The sequence below is a fragment of the Fundulus heteroclitus genome, chromosome 12 (assembly GCF_011125445.2).
Source record: "Fundulus heteroclitus isolate FHET01 chromosome 12, MU-UCD_Fhet_4.1, whole genome shotgun sequence".
Taxonomy (NCBI): Eukaryota; Metazoa; Chordata; class Actinopteri; order Cyprinodontiformes; family Fundulidae; genus Fundulus; species Fundulus heteroclitus.
In genome coordinates, this window is record NC_046372.1 from 5,980,042 (window position 1) to 5,998,922 (window position 18,881).

General features: G+C 40.7%; 2 protein-coding genes across 6 annotated transcripts; both read left to right on the plus strand.

Annotated features, from left to right (window-relative positions):
- Window positions 1-9,970, plus strand: gkap1 (G kinase anchoring protein 1). 4 transcript variants are annotated; one of them, XM_036143817.1, is made up of 12 exons: window positions 1-143; window positions 439-713; window positions 3,523-3,681; window positions 3,960-4,037; window positions 5,892-6,030; window positions 6,223-6,245; window positions 6,771-6,932; window positions 7,049-7,135; window positions 8,603-8,666; window positions 8,753-8,823; window positions 8,905-8,982; window positions 9,524-9,970. In XM_036143817.1, exons 2-12 carry the CDS (start codon window positions 453-455, stop codon window positions 9,563-9,565), a joined length of 1,164 nt encoding a protein of 387 aa, XP_035999710.1. In that variant the 5' UTR covers window positions 1-143; window positions 439-452; the 3' UTR covers window positions 9,566-9,970. The 4 variants fall into 4 exon arrangements, with proteins under 4 accessions (XP_035999710.1, XP_035999711.1, XP_035999712.1 ...); XM_036143818.1 differs by having other exon boundaries at window positions 5,895-6,030; XM_036143819.1 differs by lacking the exon at window positions 3,523-3,681.
- Window positions 9,971-11,076: 1,106 nt separating this feature from the next.
- On the plus strand, window positions 11,077-17,430 carry LOC105921528 (ubiquilin-1). 2 transcript variants are annotated; one of them, XM_036143824.1, is made up of 11 exons: window positions 11,077-11,284; window positions 11,452-11,594; window positions 12,994-13,112; window positions 13,195-13,451; window positions 13,583-13,753; window positions 13,830-13,986; window positions 14,213-14,361; window positions 14,666-14,749; window positions 14,965-15,080; window positions 15,680-15,875; window positions 17,087-17,430. In XM_036143824.1, the coding sequence occupies exons 1-11, from the start codon at window positions 11,162-11,164 to the stop codon at window positions 17,228-17,230; spliced, it is 1,659 nt and encodes a 552-aa protein (XP_035999717.1). In that variant the 5' UTR covers window positions 11,077-11,161; the 3' UTR covers window positions 17,231-17,430. The 2 variants fall into 2 exon arrangements, with proteins under 2 accessions (XP_035999717.1, XP_012712778.2); XM_012857324.3 differs by having other exon boundaries at window positions 11,079-11,284; window positions 14,240-14,361.
- The last annotated feature ends 1,451 nt before the right edge of the window (window positions 17,431-18,881 follow it).

The following is an 18,881-nucleotide window of genomic DNA, read 5'->3' on the forward strand; positions in this document are numbered from 1 at the left end:
GCTGCCTGGAGCAACCGGGCTTCCGTACCGAGTTAGACAATCGCTGGTAGCACAGCCAACTGAAGCTCAGTGCCCCCGAAGAAGCAGAAAGAAGTACTTTTAGCGAACTTCTCCTGTCGCCGTTGTCTCTGCAACACATCTCTGTGAGTGCAGCACAAACAAAGGGCTAGCCAGTGTGTGCCGGGGGGGTTTGTCGACTTTTTTTTTTTTTACACTTGTTAGTAAGCTAACAAAACCCTGCTAGCTCTGGTTGCCTCTTGTTACCAGCGGGCAGAGTTGAAGAAGATGACTGTTATTTCCATTTTTGTGTCTTTTTTTCTGCTGTCTCTAAAGCTACGGGTTGGGATTTTTTAGGGCTACCCGAACACAAAAGCCACGGTAAAAATAAGTATAATGTGTTAACTGTTATTTCTAATGAAACCATCTCTCGTGATTTAGTTCCCCGCTACGCGATGGCATCGTCTGCAATGATCACCGTCCCCACCACCGCCTCCCGGTTCGCCCTGCTCCAGATCGACTCAGACTCGGACTCCGACGCCTCCGAGCCGGGGAAGTCCAACGCCAAACCCGGCAGGGACTCCTCCTCCGGGAAGCCCAGGCAGGGCAAGTCGGGAGCAACTCCTGGATCAGGGGGCAAAGGAGCCCAGGGCAGCGACAAGAAGAAAGACAAGAAGAAGAAGAAGAAGGAGCAGCAGCAGAGTGAGGCGAATGAGGTGAGAGAGGCCGAGTGGGGGGAATGTCGCGAAGGCCCTGCTTATTAAGCTGTCATAAAGCTCCGCATCTGACTGTCTTTGTTTCATTTCACCGGAACTGAGACTGGCCAGCAGCCACAGTCAGGTGCATTCACGCTACTCTCATGAGCTTAACGCAATACAAAATATAAAACGAATCCATCAACAAACAAGGCGTACTAAACGCAAATATTTTAAGAACAATGTTTATTCTTCTTTTTTTTCCTTTTTTTTTTTTACTTGTGGCACCCGGTAATTGATGGTCCTGTATTTAAATCACAATTTCATCACTAAGTGAAATCTCCAGTAGGAAACGTGTGCAGTGACGGGGGAAATAAAATCAGTAAATTTTATTTCCGGGGATAAATCTTTCGTATTTATCCCCGGAGAAGAAGGGCTTTATTTATAGGTAAACGTAAGTAATCAGCAGTCTTGCTCGATTGAAGCAACTATGTGTATTCCAACTGAAGGAAAAGTTAGAATATACATAATAGGGGTCCCTTACCCATCGATATCAGCAGGGGATATAACATCAGTAATCCTTGGTTAGCTAATATTCAATTTTATTTATATAGAGCCAATTCACAATACATGTCATCTCAAGGCCCTTTACAAAGTCAAATTCAATCAAATCAAGTCATACAGATTGGTCAAAACTTTCCTATCTAAGGAAACCCAGCAGATTGCATCAAGTCTTGACAAGCAGCATTCACTCCTCCTGAAAGAGCGTAGAGCCACAGTGGGCAGTCGTCTGCGTTGTCGATGGCTTTGCAGCAATCCCTCGTACTGAGCAAGCATGAAACAACAGTGGAGAGGAAAACTCCCTTTTAACAGGAAGAAACCTCCAGCAGAACCAGGCTCAGTATGAACGGCCGTCTGCCTGGAGAAGGCAGAGCAGAGACACAAAAGTACAGAAGCAAACATTGATCCAGGAATGCTTTCTATTTTATATGGCACTGGCAGATGATCTGTCTCCCGTGGATAATGTCAAAGCTAACGGAATGCCAGACCAGATTTACCTACTATGAAGAGAAAAAGACAGAGAGAACATAAAGTTAAAAACTGAAATAACAACAAATAATGCAAAACTGGAGAACAGTAGGAGAATTCAGCAGAGTGAGAAAAATAGACCCTGAGGTCCTCCAGCAGCCTAAGCCTATAGCAGCATAACTACAGAGATAGCTCAGGGTAACATGAGCCACTCTAACTATAAGCTTTGTCAAACAGGAAAGTTTTAACATTAGTCTTAAAAGTAGACAGGGTGTCTGCCTCACGGACCAAAACTGGGAGTTGGTTCCACAGGAGAGGAGCCTGATAGCTAAAGGATCTGCCTCCCATTCTACTTTTAGAGACTCTAGGAACCACCAGCAGACCTGCAGTCTAAGAGCGAAGTGCTCTGTTAGGAACATACGGGGTAATCAGAGCTCTGATATATGATGGAGCTTGATTATTAAAGACTACACGAGAAGGAGAATTTAAAATTATATTGTTGATTTAACAGGAAGCCATTGAAAGGAAGCTAAAGTAGGAGAAGTAATCCGTCTTCTTAATTTTCATCAGAACTGTTGCTGCAGCATTTTGGATCAGCTGAAGGCTTCGAACTGCATTTTGTGGACTTCCTGATAGTAAATAATTACAATTGTAATTATTTTGGTAATATGAAAATAGGAAACCTGTTTAATATGGGATTTAAATTACATGTCAAGTAATACAAGTTTTTTTTACTTTCGGACCAGGGGGCCAATTTAATGCCATCCAGTTTAAGTGATTGATTAAGAAGTTTATGTTTTGAGGACTCTGGTCCAAAGATTACAACTTCTGTCTTGTCAGAATTTAAAAGGAGGAAATTTCAAATCATCCAGGTTTTGTTATCATGACATGCCTGTAGTCGAAGTAATTGATTGGATTTGTCAGGATTTAGGGATAAATATAGTAGCTGAGTGTCATTAGCATAACAGTGGAAATTAATCTTGTTCAACCGAGGATCTTCAGCTGAGGGAGGAGTTTTCAGAAACAGCAGACCAATGCTAGCTCCCCTCTTCGTATAGACAAGGCTTGTTGATTATTTGGCCCTTAAATGTTGTATTTGCAGTTCTAAGCTAGTATATGGGGATAAAACTCACAGAAATAGTTGTACTTCTGTGTGACCAATAACTGCTTTGTTTTGAATGAGAGTGATTTGAGATGTTCCGCTTCTGAGCAGGTTACATCAATCTGGCAGACAAACAGGAAGCTACGCAGCATCTTTCACTGTGACACTTAGGACAGGGTGACCAGACTGTCCCCGTTTCGGTCGACCTGTCCCCCAAAATGCCTCAGATTAAAGTGTTTTTTGAATGAGAAAAAAATAATTGCACACAACAACAGCTAATAGGTGACTTGGTTGTGCTGCTATCAGCGTTGCAGGCAGAGTAGTAGAAGAGAAGCTGAGCACCATATTGGCCATATGTTACCTATATCTTTTTTTTTTTCTCAGTGTGATCAGCAATAATCTGATTTTTGCTTTTTCATATTGGAATTCCTCCTCGTTGAATTGACATTCGGAAGCAGCGAGAAAACTTTAGCGTCATGCACGCACACAGTGACATGTGCTTTCCCACTTTGATCAGGTGCCCATGGTCAGGGTTATTCTGCAAAGCTGTTTTGGACCATCTTCTGAGGATTTCATTTTTTTTATTTTTAGCTCAGTTCTTAATTGTTGATTGGTAGCTGCGTTTCCATCATTTGGGACTATTTACCTTCAACCTCTGAAACCTTTGGATACATTTTTTTTTATCTGTCTTTCTTGTAGCTGCGTAATCTGGCCTTCAAGAAGATTCCTCAGAAGTCCTGTGCCCCTCCGCCCTGTATGACGCTGTCAGGAATAGCCAGTGAGCTCCTTACCCCGGCGTCAGGGGAACAAAGCATACCTGCAGAGGGGTGGCAACAGTGGAAACAGAGAGACGAACAGGTTGGAGCAAATGTCTTGCAGCCACGGTCTGATCGCTCTGCCCTTTTTGGAATCGTGTTACTTGAAAGCTTGGAGTTGAGCTTTTCAGAGGTCAGCAGCAGAGTAGCTCTTGCACTGAAAGCTTTAAAAGGATAGCCGTTTGATATGACAGAAGAGGAAGTTTGTGGAATAAAGTGTACTTATCTTGGGAATTTACACCACAAACTAGTTTATCTAGACTAAGGATTGTTTTTCTACAAGTTATGATTTACCTCATTTTCTTTTCCCTGTCTCCATAGATAACCACAGAACTGTATGAGGCAGATTTGGAAAAGGCCTTGATTCTAAGTAAACTGGAATATGAGCAACAGAAACGGGTACACTGAGTACACACACACACACACACACACACACACACACACACACACACACACACACACTAAGAAACCCTAATGAATGCTAAAAACAGAGGTGTGCATTTCACAGTTTAAAGCCCCGGCGTGTAAGATTTTCACACTAGTGCACCATCTAGTGGTGCACCAGATGAATTACAAACGACCTCACCATTAAGCGCGTAATAACTACTGCAGGAGCTGCCAATGTGACAATTTAAACATGTCCTCCATGCATTAGCTACTAAAAGCTAATAGTGGGAGTCGTGTGAAATGGTTTTCGGCACTGTTGCCAGGTCCGCTTGTTTTATTTTCTATAGTCGCTTGTAAATGCCGCGAGTCACCAACACCAAGTTGCACAGAAATGTGAAATAGAAGGGATGATGTGCACGGTTTTCAAATGTTTATGCAAGTAAACTGAACAATCCACACAGAAAGTCAGCTGTTCTGGGAACGCCACAGGGGTTTGATGCATAATTAGTGAACACACCAGACCGGTCAGGTACAACCGTGTGGAGAAGTGAAAATGAAAATGTTGAGTAGGGAACAATAGCTAACCTTCAAAGACATTGACATTCTCATAAAGGACGGCAAATAGGAAGGAGATCATTTATCAGAGAAGCAGCCAAAGTCCCATAATAACTCTGGAAGAGCTGCGTAGACGCACAGCTCAGGTGGAAGAAATTGTCGACGCTTCAATTGTTAGTCTGAAGCAGAACAAATAGGCTGTAAGGGAAGAAGAAAGCCAGCATTGTAAAAAAAAAATAAAAAATAAAAATAAGTTGTAAAAACTCCTGTTTGCAGTTTAACATGAGGCATGTAGGAAACATGGAAACAAATGGATGAAGGTGCTTTGGCAAAATGAGAACCAAACTGTACATGCAAAACACTAGGTGTAGGGGAAATCTAACAGCCCACTCCTCCCTGAACACACAGTAAACCGTCATGGTGACTGCGCCTTGCTGCCAGGAGGCTTTTCTTTTACGGGGATGGAGCCAAATGCAGAGCAACCATACAAGAAGGTCTGGTAGAGGATGCAAAATACTTGAAACTGGGTCAGAGGCTCACCATCAGCAAGACAACTACATAAAACATACCGCCAGAACTCTAATGAAATGGTTTGGAACAAATCATGTTAGCGTTTGAATGGTCCAGTCAAAGTCCAGACCTAAATCCAGTTAGGCATACATGGTAAGACTTGAAAATTGATGTTCAGAGACACTTTCTAACCAATCTGACTTAGCTTGAATTATTTCACAAAGAAGAATGGGTTGAAAATTGCATTCTCTTGACATGCAATTCTGGCAGAGACATACCCCCAAAACACTAAGTGCTGTAACTATAGCGAAAAGGGTCACTACAAAGTGTTGAATCAGTGGCATTGAATAAAAATGTAGTCTATAGTTTAAGGTTTTTATTACTTAAAAGAATCAAACCGATGCATTTTTGTCCTTCCACTTCACATTTATTGCACACAACCCTAAAATACGCTGGATTTTGTAGTTGCAACATGGTCAAATATGAAAAAAGTCAAATACTTTTGCAAGTCCCAGTCCATACAGAAATCTAACATAAACTCAGATAGGTAAAAGCTTTATAAAGTTTCAATGTAATAAGCAGTATGCCTCCGGACATGTTTCTACTTAGATGTTGGAGGCTTCTTTCCCAGGACCGTCATGAGGCTTCAGTGTAAAACATCATTTTTACATGAAAAGTTGGTCATTTACATTTAATTGAGTTAAACTAATTCCTGTTAACGGTAAGAAAGAGTATAGATTACTGATCTGAATGCAATCAAACCGGACCAGTTAAAGGCTGAATGAATATGCTGTTTGCCAGCAGAGCAACACAAACTCAGCGTCGCCAAAGTCGCAAGGAGGAAAAGAGGGCGGTGGGAAGAAGGACAAGAAGAAAAATCAGCAGGCGAAAGAAAAAAAGACGGTTTCTCTGCAGGACTTCCAGGCTGAAGGCACTGCTGGTAGGAGAAACGGGGGGATCACTCGCTAAATCTTTCCACTTAGGGTCTATCGCCGTTTGAGTCCCTTTTTATGATAAACACGCAACCAACTGCAAAAGAAACACTCATGCAATAGTTTGTTTTCTCAAGGTTTTAATGAATGTTTTTACTAACGTCTGTATGTTTTTTTTTGTTGTTTTTTTTTTGTTGCAGAGCATTTAAGCAAAAAGCAAGAGGTGAGCAAAAGGAATGTTTGTTGATTTTACCTGAATATCTATCTGATCACCACTAACAACATTTGACCCCTTAATTAATGGGAATCCATAGTTTTATTTGAAAAACAAACCGCTTGGTTTTTTACAGAGTACCTGCACAGTCCAGTCTAAAAATTATGATTTAGTTGTTTTTTCGGGTCTGGATGAGTAAAGAATAAACAATAAAGTAACAATCTAGAAAAATATGTAGAAGTATCTCGCAAAACTGAGTAGGCCCTTCACATTTTTGTAAATATTATTAAATCTTTTCATGTGACAACACTAAATATGTGACTACTTTGATACCAAATAGTCAGTATACAGCTTGGGTAATAATATTAAAAAAATATGAATATAAATTTAGCTGACAAGTATGTACATGCATACAGGGCGAGCGGTTTGTTTAGTTCCCATTTTTACCCGATCACCCAGCGTCCTCCCTCGTGTCCTCGGTCCGTACCATAACCCCAGGTGTGATAAAAGCTAAAATACCGACTGGTTTTCCAGGAAACCAGAGGGACAAACGTGGCCTCAGGAGTCGGTCAGGAGGAACGGTTCTTTAACAAAGTGGAAGATGACGTGAGTCGGATTATCCAGAGGGAGAAAAGACTCGAGCAGTATGTGAACAGCCCGGGACCAGAAGTCAACACACCCACAGAACCCGAACGGGTGAGTACAGACGGCTCACCTCAGCACTAACATGATCTCAAAAATAAACTCTCTGCGTATTTCTGTTCCATTAAACGGATACTACATAAATAAAACGTCGACTCCTCTGTTTACAGGATCCCCGGCAAGAACAACTGAAGTATGAGCTGGAGAAGAAGGAGCGGGAGATAAATAAGCTAAAGAAGACCATCTCAGAGTGGGAGGTCAGATGTGGGAACGGCTCAACTAGTGTTGCTATAAATGAGTCATTTTGCATATTTCTGCTGGTTGAGAGCTGACAGAACTGATACAATACTGGGGGATTAGTTTAAATTTGCTGTTTGATATAATAGTAATATCAAACAGCATATATATATATATATATATATATATATATATATATATATATATATATATATATATATATATATATATATATATATATATATATATATATATATATATATATATATATATATATATATTCTTAAATACAGAACTATATATATATAAATTCTTAAATACAGAACTATATATATATAAATTCATATATATATATATATATATATATATATATATATAAATTCTTAAATACAGAACTATATAGGGCTGCGCAACAGGAAAATACAGTTGTGTGAAAGAATTAGGACACCCTGTGTAAGCTTGTGCGTTTTCTTAATATATTTGTTGATATGGATGTTTGATATCCATGTTAAGAATGTTTGGAGATTCAAGTAATATAACCAAACATTTAAAACTAAAGGAACTGATTTTTTTTTTTAAACCTGGAATAAAAAAAAAAAATACGATTTCTGGTGAGGAATAAATGAGAATGAGAACTCTCACATTTCCTTTATTTAAAACCATCTGTTTAACTATTAAGCCATTCCACAGTATTAGAAATAAGACACCAGAACAGAGCATACCTGGTGTCAACCAAGTAAAGCATTCTGGGTAAAGAACCTCAGACCAGCTGTGAAGTACAGAGACAGAGGTGTCGGGGATTGCAGTTTAGGACCCACCATGGATCCTAAGCTTGTAAAACTGACCCATTAAGTATTTTTGTTTTGTTAGTGCCCAGTCAATTGTATTAGTCAGTGTTAGGAATAATGACAATAATGACTGTAATGTGAAAAAAAACTAAAAAGGTTGATGGTATTAAATGAACCAAGGACAGAAAAAGCTATTTTAACAAATAATACAAAAGTATAATGCATATAACTCTAGGGTGTTTTTTTTATAGTTGTTTTCCCTTTTTTTTTAATGTGACTTGAATTATTTTGACGGAGGATGTGGGTAGTCTGAATTAAGAAAAGTAAAGGGATCTGTTTCAGTTTCAGAGAGAACATGTGATCCATGTGTCCCAAAAAAAAAAAAAAAAAAAAAAAAAACCCAGAGGCATATAGGCTGTTTCTACTACATCTCAGCACGCCTTTACTGCCTGTAAATTCTCAGTTATCCGGGTCAACGCTGCAGCAAACAGGCTTGAATCGGAGGCAGCCGGACTTTGGTTCAGGTTTTCAGAAAACGTTCGACAAAGACTCCTGGATAGGCGTGGAAACGTTTTCAGACGTACCGAACGCAAGTCCGGCTGCCTCCGATTCAAGCCTGTCTGCTCGTGCCTTTATTCCCGTCTCTCCCATTTAAACGCATCACCGACCAGGTATTTCTCTCACCATTTACCTTCGCAGGTGAAGTACAAAGAGGTGAAAGCAAGAAACGCTCAGCTTCTCAAGATGCTCCAACAGGGGGAGAGTGAGTTAGTAATTTTCACCCTTGGCCTGTCACCTGTGCTGCCTCCTGGTTTATGACGTTGTCTCTGTGTGTGTGTGTCTTTGTAGTGAAAGACAAAGCAGAAATTCTTCTACAGGTAGAAGAACTGCTGCACATCAAAGAAGAACTGTCGTCACAGGTGCGTCATACAGAGAGGATCGCCGCTTTGTTGGACGGTCGTACATTTCCGGGGATGTAATGCTTTTACTCTTTTACTCAGGTAACATTATTACATGCTGCACTTGAACAAGAAAGATCGAAAGTTAAAGGGCTCCAATCAGAGCAACCCAAACATCAGGTGAGGATTATTGTTTTTGACTCTTCAATTCAATTAAATTTTATTTATATAGCACCAAATCATGAAACATGTCATCTCAAGGCACTTTACAAAGTCAAGTTAAATTTCTTCTGAGCGGTCCGAGTTTAATAATGTCAGCTATAATGATTCACACCTCTCGTTAGAAAGCCCAGTTTCTTATTTGGCTGAGATCTAGAATAGAATAGAGTAGAATCCAAATGTAGAAAAGCAAAGAGAAGCCTGCAGATGCACACAAAGGTAAATCCATTGATCTGCTGGTGTCTATTGGTTCAGTCCTTAGATCGAGTAAATATGAGCCAGTAAGGTTAAATCGAGTAAGGCAGGTTAAAAAAAAAAAAAATCTTTTAGTTGTCTGTCCCTTCTGTATCATTGTTTTTTTTTCTATAAATTCCTTTGGTTTTAAAACATATTTGACTCAGACAAATGAAAATCAGTTTCTGAAAAAAAAAAAAATCATATATAGCTTTTTACGTTGTCAATCCCAAGTAATTGTGTTCTCTGTGTTGTTTCTGGTTTGCAGGGAAACAAGAAAGGGAAGAAAGGCTCCGAAGTGGATCAATGAAGATTTATGAGGGGGAAAAATATGTGTCTGGAGAAAAAAACAAAATTAGCAAAAATAAAAAACGAGCAAATTATAAAAAAACAACACTACTGATCATTAGGTTCTCTTTTTGTTTCATGTTTTAATTTTCAGCTTGCATGTCCTACTGAACACAGAATATTCTCCAGACATGGCATGCTGTATTAAACAACCAAGTAACATTTATTTACAGGTTATAAAGGACATTGAGTTTCAAGTCTGTTCAGAAACCGTTGCTCTGCAGAGCCGCGGCGTCTCCAGTACTCCACAAGTTGTGTGCCTCTCTTTTCATGGGTTCTGATGCCAAAATCGATTGATTGAAGTGTATGTTAATGGGTTTTTTTCTCCCTCACACACTGTGAAGTAAATAAAATACTTTTCCAGTGATTTTCTTTTAGTAGAATTTCTTTTAATAATTTTGTTTTTCACAAAAAAAAGAAAATTCTGAATTGTTAAATTTAAAACTATGCTTCTCAAACTGTGGTGCAGGTACCGCTCATGTTCCTGAGCTGTGTTTAGTGGTACTCATGGAAACATTAGTATCAGTCAGTTGCAGGGTAGATGTGAACCAATCAACTGTGACGTGCTAATCAGCACCAACGGTCAAATCCAGGAGTTTTTGGGAGAAGTTCAGGGGAAAACATTTCAAGAACTCCCAGGATGAACTGAAGCGGATGAAAGTGAACCTATAAAAAAACGCTGGTGGCTTTGTTCCATCTTCCCCTGGGAATGCATCTGAGAAAGAAAGCCACCATTACTGGGTTCTACAGTAGGTCCAAGTTCAATATCCTGGGTGACTATAAGCTGACTGCTGCTACTACAGCAATAAGAGCAAATAAAAATGTATTTCTCTGCATTTCATCGTTTAAAACACTACCAACACACGCACCAAATCAGCGTGTAAAGGATTTAATAAGATACAAGTCTTATTTTTATTTTATTTTAACTGCTGCATTCAGAAAGTTTTACATGCAAAGTTACCGTGTTAGATTTCTGAGGTTATAGGGTTTCTTTGAAATCTCAAGACTTTTACCATTTTTACAAAGATTCAGCTTTACAGGGACCAAAATTCAAGTCAAATGCCCTAAGAACAAAATTTCTATAAAATGAAAGAAGTGTTTTGCTTCAATACATAGCTGAAGTCAGACCCCACCCCCTGCAGAAAAAACAAACAAACCTGATAGAATAACATAAATCTGCATATGTATGCGTGTGTTGCACATATGTATAACTCAGGATGTGTTTATTCCATGATTCGTTTCTGAAAAACGTATTTCTATTGTCTTATTTTGAAGGCCTTTTTAAATGTATTTATATATTTAGGGTTACAATATGGCTCACATTTCTAGTGTCTCAAAAATGTAGGCTAAGGTAATGAGAGGGCGTGCACCAGTGACTGCGCAATTCCAGCTGGCCCACATGTCCTCAACTTTCTGCAGAGTCATCCGGAGACACACACACACACACACACACACACACACACACACACACACACACACACACACACACACACACACTCCATTCAGAGACTGCCGCTCCAGGGCTGCCTGGTACCCCTCATCCTCTGCCCGGACAAACATGTCAGACTCAGTGAAAGACGAAGTGGCGAACGCCGATAAGTCTGAGAGGATCCACGTTGTCCTCAGAGGTGTCACCGAGAGCGGGGCGTTCGCCATCAGAGGAGACTGCACCGTCAGACAGGTCAGGAAGCAGCAGCAGCGGCTTTCCCCGGGTTCTGCTGTCTGCAGGCGGTCTGGTATAAAACTGAACTGTTGCTGCTCTGCTGTTGTGTGTTTGTGTGTGTGTTTGGTGTGTGTGTGTGTGTGTGTGTGTGTGTGTGTGTGTGTGTGTGTTTGTTGTGCGCGCAGCTGAAACGACGTCTGTCGGAGCGGCTGCGCGCCCCAGCGGAGCGTCTGGTGCTGACCCGCTCCGGACGGGTCCTCAGGGAGTCAGAACTCGTGAGTCACATCAAAGAACGGAAAGGATGTGTCAGCCTCTGCAGCAGCCGGAGGTACAGCACACACACACAGAGTGGACCTGGCCACGCAGTAATTATGATCGGTGCGTCGGTGGGGTGAAGTTCACTCACACGGAGATCTTTAAATACGCAGTGGATGACAAACGTACCGCTACAGCAATTTACCGGTTTAAAGGAAAGGCCAAGGCGATGGTATCAGAGGTTTTCAGTTGTGGAAAATTTTGCAGTGGAGTAGGTGATGCGTGTAAAGCAGGCGTCTCCAAAGTTTGGCCCCTGGTGCAGATTTTGTGCCCCCCCCCCCCCCCCCCCAATTGCATTTCTACTGTAGACAGATTTGGCCAACCAGCACTGGTGGCTGGTGCAGATGAAATCTTTGTAATATTAATGCGTTGTTACAGACATGTTAAATCTTACACTTTCACTGTGGCTGTAGTGACTGCGGCTCAATGAGAGTAGTCATTTTGGAATTGGAGGGGCGTGGGTTCGATTCCAAATGTGCCTGCCAATCTGCTATCGGTGAATGAATGTGAGGGCGACTGGGTGGATGTGGCTTGTGTAAAGTGCTTTGAGTGGTCAGTATGACTAGAAAAGCGTTAAAGAAATCCAGTCCATTGGGTACAAAACATTTGTCTTTTAATTTTATAGTAAATAGGACTGCATCTGTCCAGCGACGTTTACTCAAACGCAGACTTTGGTGCGCTGACACCTGATTGGAATTTATTTATTAAAATTGGCTAAATAGAGATAGTCTAATTTGTTTATTTTAAAATGACAATTATGACCCACGAGCTGAAAAGTTTGGACACCCCTGTAGTAAAAAATCCAAACTCAACCTAGACGTGCCGACAAAGATTCAGCTCTGGACTTGTTTGCGGTTTTCATTATGAGACAGTTTCTGTGCAGAAATGTGAAGAAAACCTTTTTTTTTTTTTTTACTGTTAAAAAATAAATAAATAAATGCTATCTGTTTGATGTACAAGGCCTGGTAGATATTTGGCCTCTTTGTGTTTATTGTGAAAAAAAACAAACAATTGTTCACTCCTAATTGGTACTGCTGTGCATTTAAACATCTTCAGCTAACATATTCCTATTTTATTTTTGCAACAGTGGGTCAGGGATGGCCATATTCCTGTTCTGTATCAAATTGTATTTTTATTACACATGATAGTGTCGTATCTACAGCAAAACAACAAATAGGAATTTTAAGTTATGTAAACAAACGCAAATTGTTTTTGTCCTTCATCTAACAATCTAAAATCAAACCTATTGATGTTATTTCATAAGAAAGGTGGACGGAACACAACCAGTTTATTAGTTATTTTGGTTACGTTGTTTTTTTTTTTTATATGTCATATGTCATCAAAAATTCTAAATGCATGCAGTGCATGTCAGCAGGTTTTAAACACTGGCTTTAAACTCTGGTTCTTCTCAGCCCTGATCCTTCACCTGCTCGGGCCATCAGCGACCCGACTTCAGAAGCTGTTCAGTCCGAGCTAACGGCTGATCCTGATCCAGACCAAACACAGACTCCTACTTCTCCGCTCTACCTGGGTAAAAACATTCATCCCCTCCTCTAACCGACCACCCTCTGCTCTCCGCTGATTTTAAATCCTCCCGTTCTGTCCCGTCTCAGTCGAGGGTCTGGACAGCCTTGGCTTGGAAAACAGCCGATCCAGCTTTTTTACGGCCCTCCGGAGCCTAACGGAGAGCCGGCTACAGAGCGACCCAGAGATGACGCACCGTGTCCCGGCCAGCCCCCCGGTGCAGAACACGCTCTGCACCTCCAGCCCTCAGTCAGCGAGACGGCTCAGTCTGTCTAATCCACAACTTCAGCAGGTACTGAAAGCAAACCCTGAGGTTGAGGACATGTTTAACATCTCAGAAAAGCAGGTGGGTGTGTGTGTTTGAAGTGCAGTTTTCTTTTGCAAGTTTCATGTTCCCCTCTTAAATGTGTCTGAGGAGGGATTTTCTGCCTTTGTGGTGTGCTTCAAACGCCACAACTCCCCTTGATTCCTCGCCAGGTGCCGGAGCTCATCGGGGAGCCTGAAATGATGGAGGAAGCGATGCAAAATGTAGGCAGATCTTCAGAAAACGTGGCCTTGGTGCAGGGTAACCACGAAAACACGGCTGCTCTGGATGTCCTTCAAACAACGGGTGAAAAAATGCAGCAGCATCATCGTAAACAATCCCAGGTAAAGCTATCACGGTAATGGCATTCAGTTATTTTTGCCCTCGTGTTGAAAGGTCTGCTCGTGGTGCCTCTTTCAGGAAGCGACGTTCCCATTAGTGACCACATCGAGGGAAAGTCATCAGAAAGCAGAAGGACGAAGCAGCCCACCTCTTGCCAGTGACTACAGAGATCCCCACAGAGAGCTGACGGCTACACCCCGAGCCGGTTCAAGCTTTCAGAGCACTCTCACAGCAGGTAAGAAAACAACGCATCCATCCAGTCAAATTATGCATAAAAACAGTTGCCATTAATGTACCCAGGTACGAATGAGTCATAAGAAGCACATTTATGTCGTTTTAATCCCACTTCAAACCTATTTAGAAGGTGAAATATTTGAAATGTGACATATTGTGAGTGAATTTCTCCATTGTGAGATCAATAAAGACTATCTTATGTTATCTTATCTTATATTAACCTTAAGTGGCTGCTGCCCTCCTTCCTGCTGCAGGTATGCAGTCGCTCCTGGAGGGGATCAGTGCCAGGCCGGGTCTGATGGAAAGTCTCATGTCTGGGCCGCACATCAACAGTCTTCTGAACTGCCTCAGCCAGAACCCGGACTTTGCTGCACAGGTGAGGCAGATTCAGCTTGTGCGTTAGCTCTCAGGATGATGGGTGATGTATTGCAGAAATGCGGAGCACCCAACGTTTGTTGGGTTATTATTTTTTCACTTGAAGTGAAGATTTGTATTCTTTTGTTACCTCAGGGTGAATCATTTTCTTTCATTCCCTACTTAAAGAACACATTCCTATTGTTACACAGTTTAAACATAGGTGATCCCAGATTTAGCTGCTGCCAGCTGTAATTCAGAGCTTCACCACTAGATGTCACTAAACCTGCTCTAAAAAATGACTAATGGCTTATCTGTTGTTTCAGATGCTGCTGAGCCATCCTTTGTTCTCTGGAAATGTTCCTCTGCAGGAGCAGATGAGGCAGCAGATCCCTCTCTTTCTGCAACAGGTTTGTTTATTCACTCCAGTGTTATTCCGGGATCTTACATGCTTTATCTTCTTTTACAGGTACTAATGTTTTTTCCTCAAAATGATGACGTCGTTACAATTAGAGAAGATGCTTTATGGCAAGATTTCGTCTTATTCGTGCCTTTATGTACGCAAGATACAGCTTTCTGTGATGTGGTTTGCCATATTTCTAAATTAGTTTTTAATAAATTGTAGATGCAGAGTCCAGAGCTGCTTTCTGCGATGCTGAACCCCCGAGCCATGGAGGCTTTGCGACAGATCCAGCATGGTCTACAGACGCTGGCTGTGGAGGCCCCCCTCCTCATGCCTGTGTGAGCACGAACACTTCAATTCCTTCTAGATACGTTACAAAGTAAAAAAGGAGCGACTGGGTCTTAAAAACTCATAAAAAGAGTAACATTTTGTGATTTAACATTTTGGTCTCAAAAAGTCTCAAATCCATACAGACTTTCCAAACTACCGTAAATCTTAAATTAGACTCAGTTATGTTGGCACAATAGGCCACTCTGATGAAATGTGCTCATTGTTTGTTTAGGCAGTAAAATGTTTTTGTTACATTTCTGCTTCTAGTTAATAGAAAGTAAAGCGTATATTTAAAGAGGTTTGGCTTGAAATGAGAATTTCAGTATTGGGTTAGAAGCTGTTGTGAGTCGCCATTATGAGGGTTTCTGTATACCGTAAGAAAACTTTAAAGTATGTCTCAAAGTTAAAACAAATCCTATATTTATTGTGCTTAATTATTTAGTCAATTTAATATGATTTATAACGCTAGTAGATTCATTTTTATCTTAATTTATGTAACTCATACATTAAATGATAATTTCTTACAAATAACTTAAAAAGTCCCAAAAACCAACTCTCAGAACTTTGCTAAAATGCTTTTTTTTAACAACATGTTCCTTTCTGACAGGGCTGGACTTGGAACCAGTGGCGGTTCTGGTCCAAACAGTGCTTCTGAGCATCCATCGGATCCTGACCAGAAGAACCAGTCTGGATGCAGTCCTCAGAAAGTCCCTCTGACGCAGCAGCAGCAGCAGCAGCAGCAGCAGCAGCAGCAGCAGTTTGTGCATCAGATGCTAAAGGCACTAGCTAACACCAGCAATGAGGTAACTCACTGATTCTCTGTAACTTATGTTGTCATTTTACATCTAAATATGCTAATAAATGTAAAATGTCAGCATTAGAAAACCGGATCCACATAATTAAACCAATATTTTGCTTTGTCTGAAGGTTAACAAATACTGAATGTTTCTACAGTGTCTTGCCAAATATATTTATACCCCTTGAACTTTTTACACTTACGTTTACAACCAGGAACCTCAGTACGTTTCAAAGGAATTTGTCCGGCTCAAAATGAGTTTTCTTCCATGATTGCCCCATACTTACCTCCATCCAATGACTCCAACCAGACCAGTTCTTCCTGTCCCTGCTGAAGTAAACTGGCTCACAGCAGCTTCATGATAATCTTCATGTTGCTGTTTGTCCACTAATGTTCCCCAGCAACCCTCTGAGTCCCTCACAGAACAGCTGCCTTCACACCGACTCTGAAGGCCTACACAGAGTTAGACTTTACTAATTAGTTTACTAATTAGAAGACTTCTGAAGACAGCCGCTTGCACTGTGTATTATTTAGGGGCATCAAGGTAAAGGGGGCTGAATACAAATGCAAGCCACTGTTTGTTATTTGTAAATACATCTTTTACCTGCTGCCTTATAATTAAGTGGAAGGTGAACGAATGAATTTGGAAAAGTTTGAGTATGAATACTTGCCTTTTTTTTAGAAAAAATGGGAAACAAATAAAAAAAATTTTTTTTACAATTTCAATGCAAAAATGGAACTAAAAATAAGTAAACTTGCCTGCTAAAATCAAGGACAAATGCACACATTTCAAGAACATTTTAAATGATCTGCCAATGGAGTAAGATTTTTGCACTTAATAAGAACAACTAACTTCCATCATCTCATTTAAAGTGCACTATATCTAATTTTCTTATTTAAGGCGTCAAAATACCAATTCCATTGGCGGTTAATCTTATTTACCTACTCAAATCAAGGACAAACACACTCATTGCAGGAAAATCGGACTTTTTTTTAGTTCCCTTTTGCTGTTCTTAGATTATTAGAACATACCTGCTATGATAACTCTGTGGCGCAATCTGAAAATGTGACATTCAAAATGTAAAACTGCATTAAGAATATAGAGACATGATCAATTTCAACTGCTTTCAGGAATTCATTTTGTGCCACGTGTTTAGTCACAAAGAGCCGTCACTGAACGTCAAGACTTCAAGTCGTTCTTACTTTGTTGAACACCAGGTCCGTCGTGAGGAAGAGGAGGACTTCCAGGAGGAGTTGCAGCAGCTGAGCTCAATGGGCTTCAGAGACAAACAGGCAAACCTTCAGGCCCTCATCAGCACAGGAGGAGACCTGTGCTCTGCTCTACATCTGCTCAGTCTCTGACAGAACAGCAGTAAACCAAGGGTCAGCTGTTGAGAAACATCCGATGCAAGTGCAAGCCATATTTCTGCACACGAGGCATGATTTAATCCCGGTATGGTGGTAAGTTACTTGTACTGGTAGAAACGTACGTCACACCAACACAACCGAGCACTAACATAGCTGTAGGTAGATGTTATAAGCGTTAATTAAACAGGGTCATTATAAAAAAAAAAATAATAATACCCATAGTTACATGAATTATGGCAGGGAGCTACACCACATAGTCACATTTTAGTAAACAAAATGAATGCTATGCAGAATAGGGACAGGATGAATCATTGAAAAAACAGTTTGTAGAGGAGAAAAACAGGAAACTTTCATTTAGTCTGCTCTGGTATTTAAATTCCCTCTTCATGCTGTAGCATCTGCACCGACATCCAAAAGCAGGGCATGCATTATGAACATCTGCCGCTCTTGTTTTGTCACCACCTGGCCACACTACAACGGCTCCACGTGCGCTAAGCGGCACACACGGTTCACCCTCGTACGCTGCGCCGTTATGTGTGACCCTGCACCCCCCAGGATGCTCCAGTGTGTTCATCGCAAACTGTAAAGCAGGTACAGCCATGTAAACGTTCAGGTTCTTAATGAGAAACAGTAAAATGTCGAAGTATAAAAATAATGCTTGTGCCTTATTTTATTCTTAAGCCTCACTCAGTCCCTTGGGGGATTTACTGGCCTGTTCTGGATCATGATGTTGCAGTAACGCCGTTCTGCTGTAATTTATTCCAGAGGTCCTGGTGTTTGTCTCCTTTTGGTGTGGCAAACTTTGGCTTTGCCTCCGTGTCTTCTTTACAAAAGCAAAGGTTGCCTCCTTGCACGCTTAAACTTGTGCAGTCTCTTTCTGTTTTTTTTTTTTTCAGCATGCACTTTCACATCATCTGTAGCAAGATCCTGCCGTAGGTTCCTCGTGATAATAGTTTAAGGTTTTTGGAGATTTCCTTCAGCATTTTACACTCTGCTCTCAGGGTGAACTCGTCTGGATGGCCTGTCCTGGACATGTTGCCAGTTATTTACTTTCTGCGCACTGAAATGAGTAATTTCAAACTTTTCTGAGGTGTCTTTTAAATCCCTCGGCAGACTCATAAGCTGCTCGAATCTCCGTTCTGAAAATGGTGACTAATGATGTCTCCGGATGTGATTCCTGTGTTCGGTTTGAGGCATTTTAAGTAGGAATGAATATTGGGGTGCCATAATTTATTCTTCAGCAGAAATTTGTTGATTTTTTTTTAATTTAATGCCCATATGTCCAACTATGCCAGAACAACACAGGCTTTGCTAGGGTGTCCTTTTTCACACTGACTGTGTATCCACCAAATAATTATAAAGTTGTTGTTCCACCAAATAATTATAAAGTTATTGTTCCAAATAAAACATGCTTTAATGTGTTTATTTTCCTCACAATACAAGGAAATTTGTTTTTTTATTTTGCTGTGTAGTTCCTCTCAAAACATCAACCTGCTGAGAAGAGACTCTTCTATGAATCCAACGTGCTAAACTGTACTGATTTTATTTTTTAGGTCAAGTGTATGTGTTACAGTTTGGTTGTTTATTCCTGTAAAACCTTAGCGCATAACCATCAAACATTACCAGCTTTATTATTTCGTCTGTA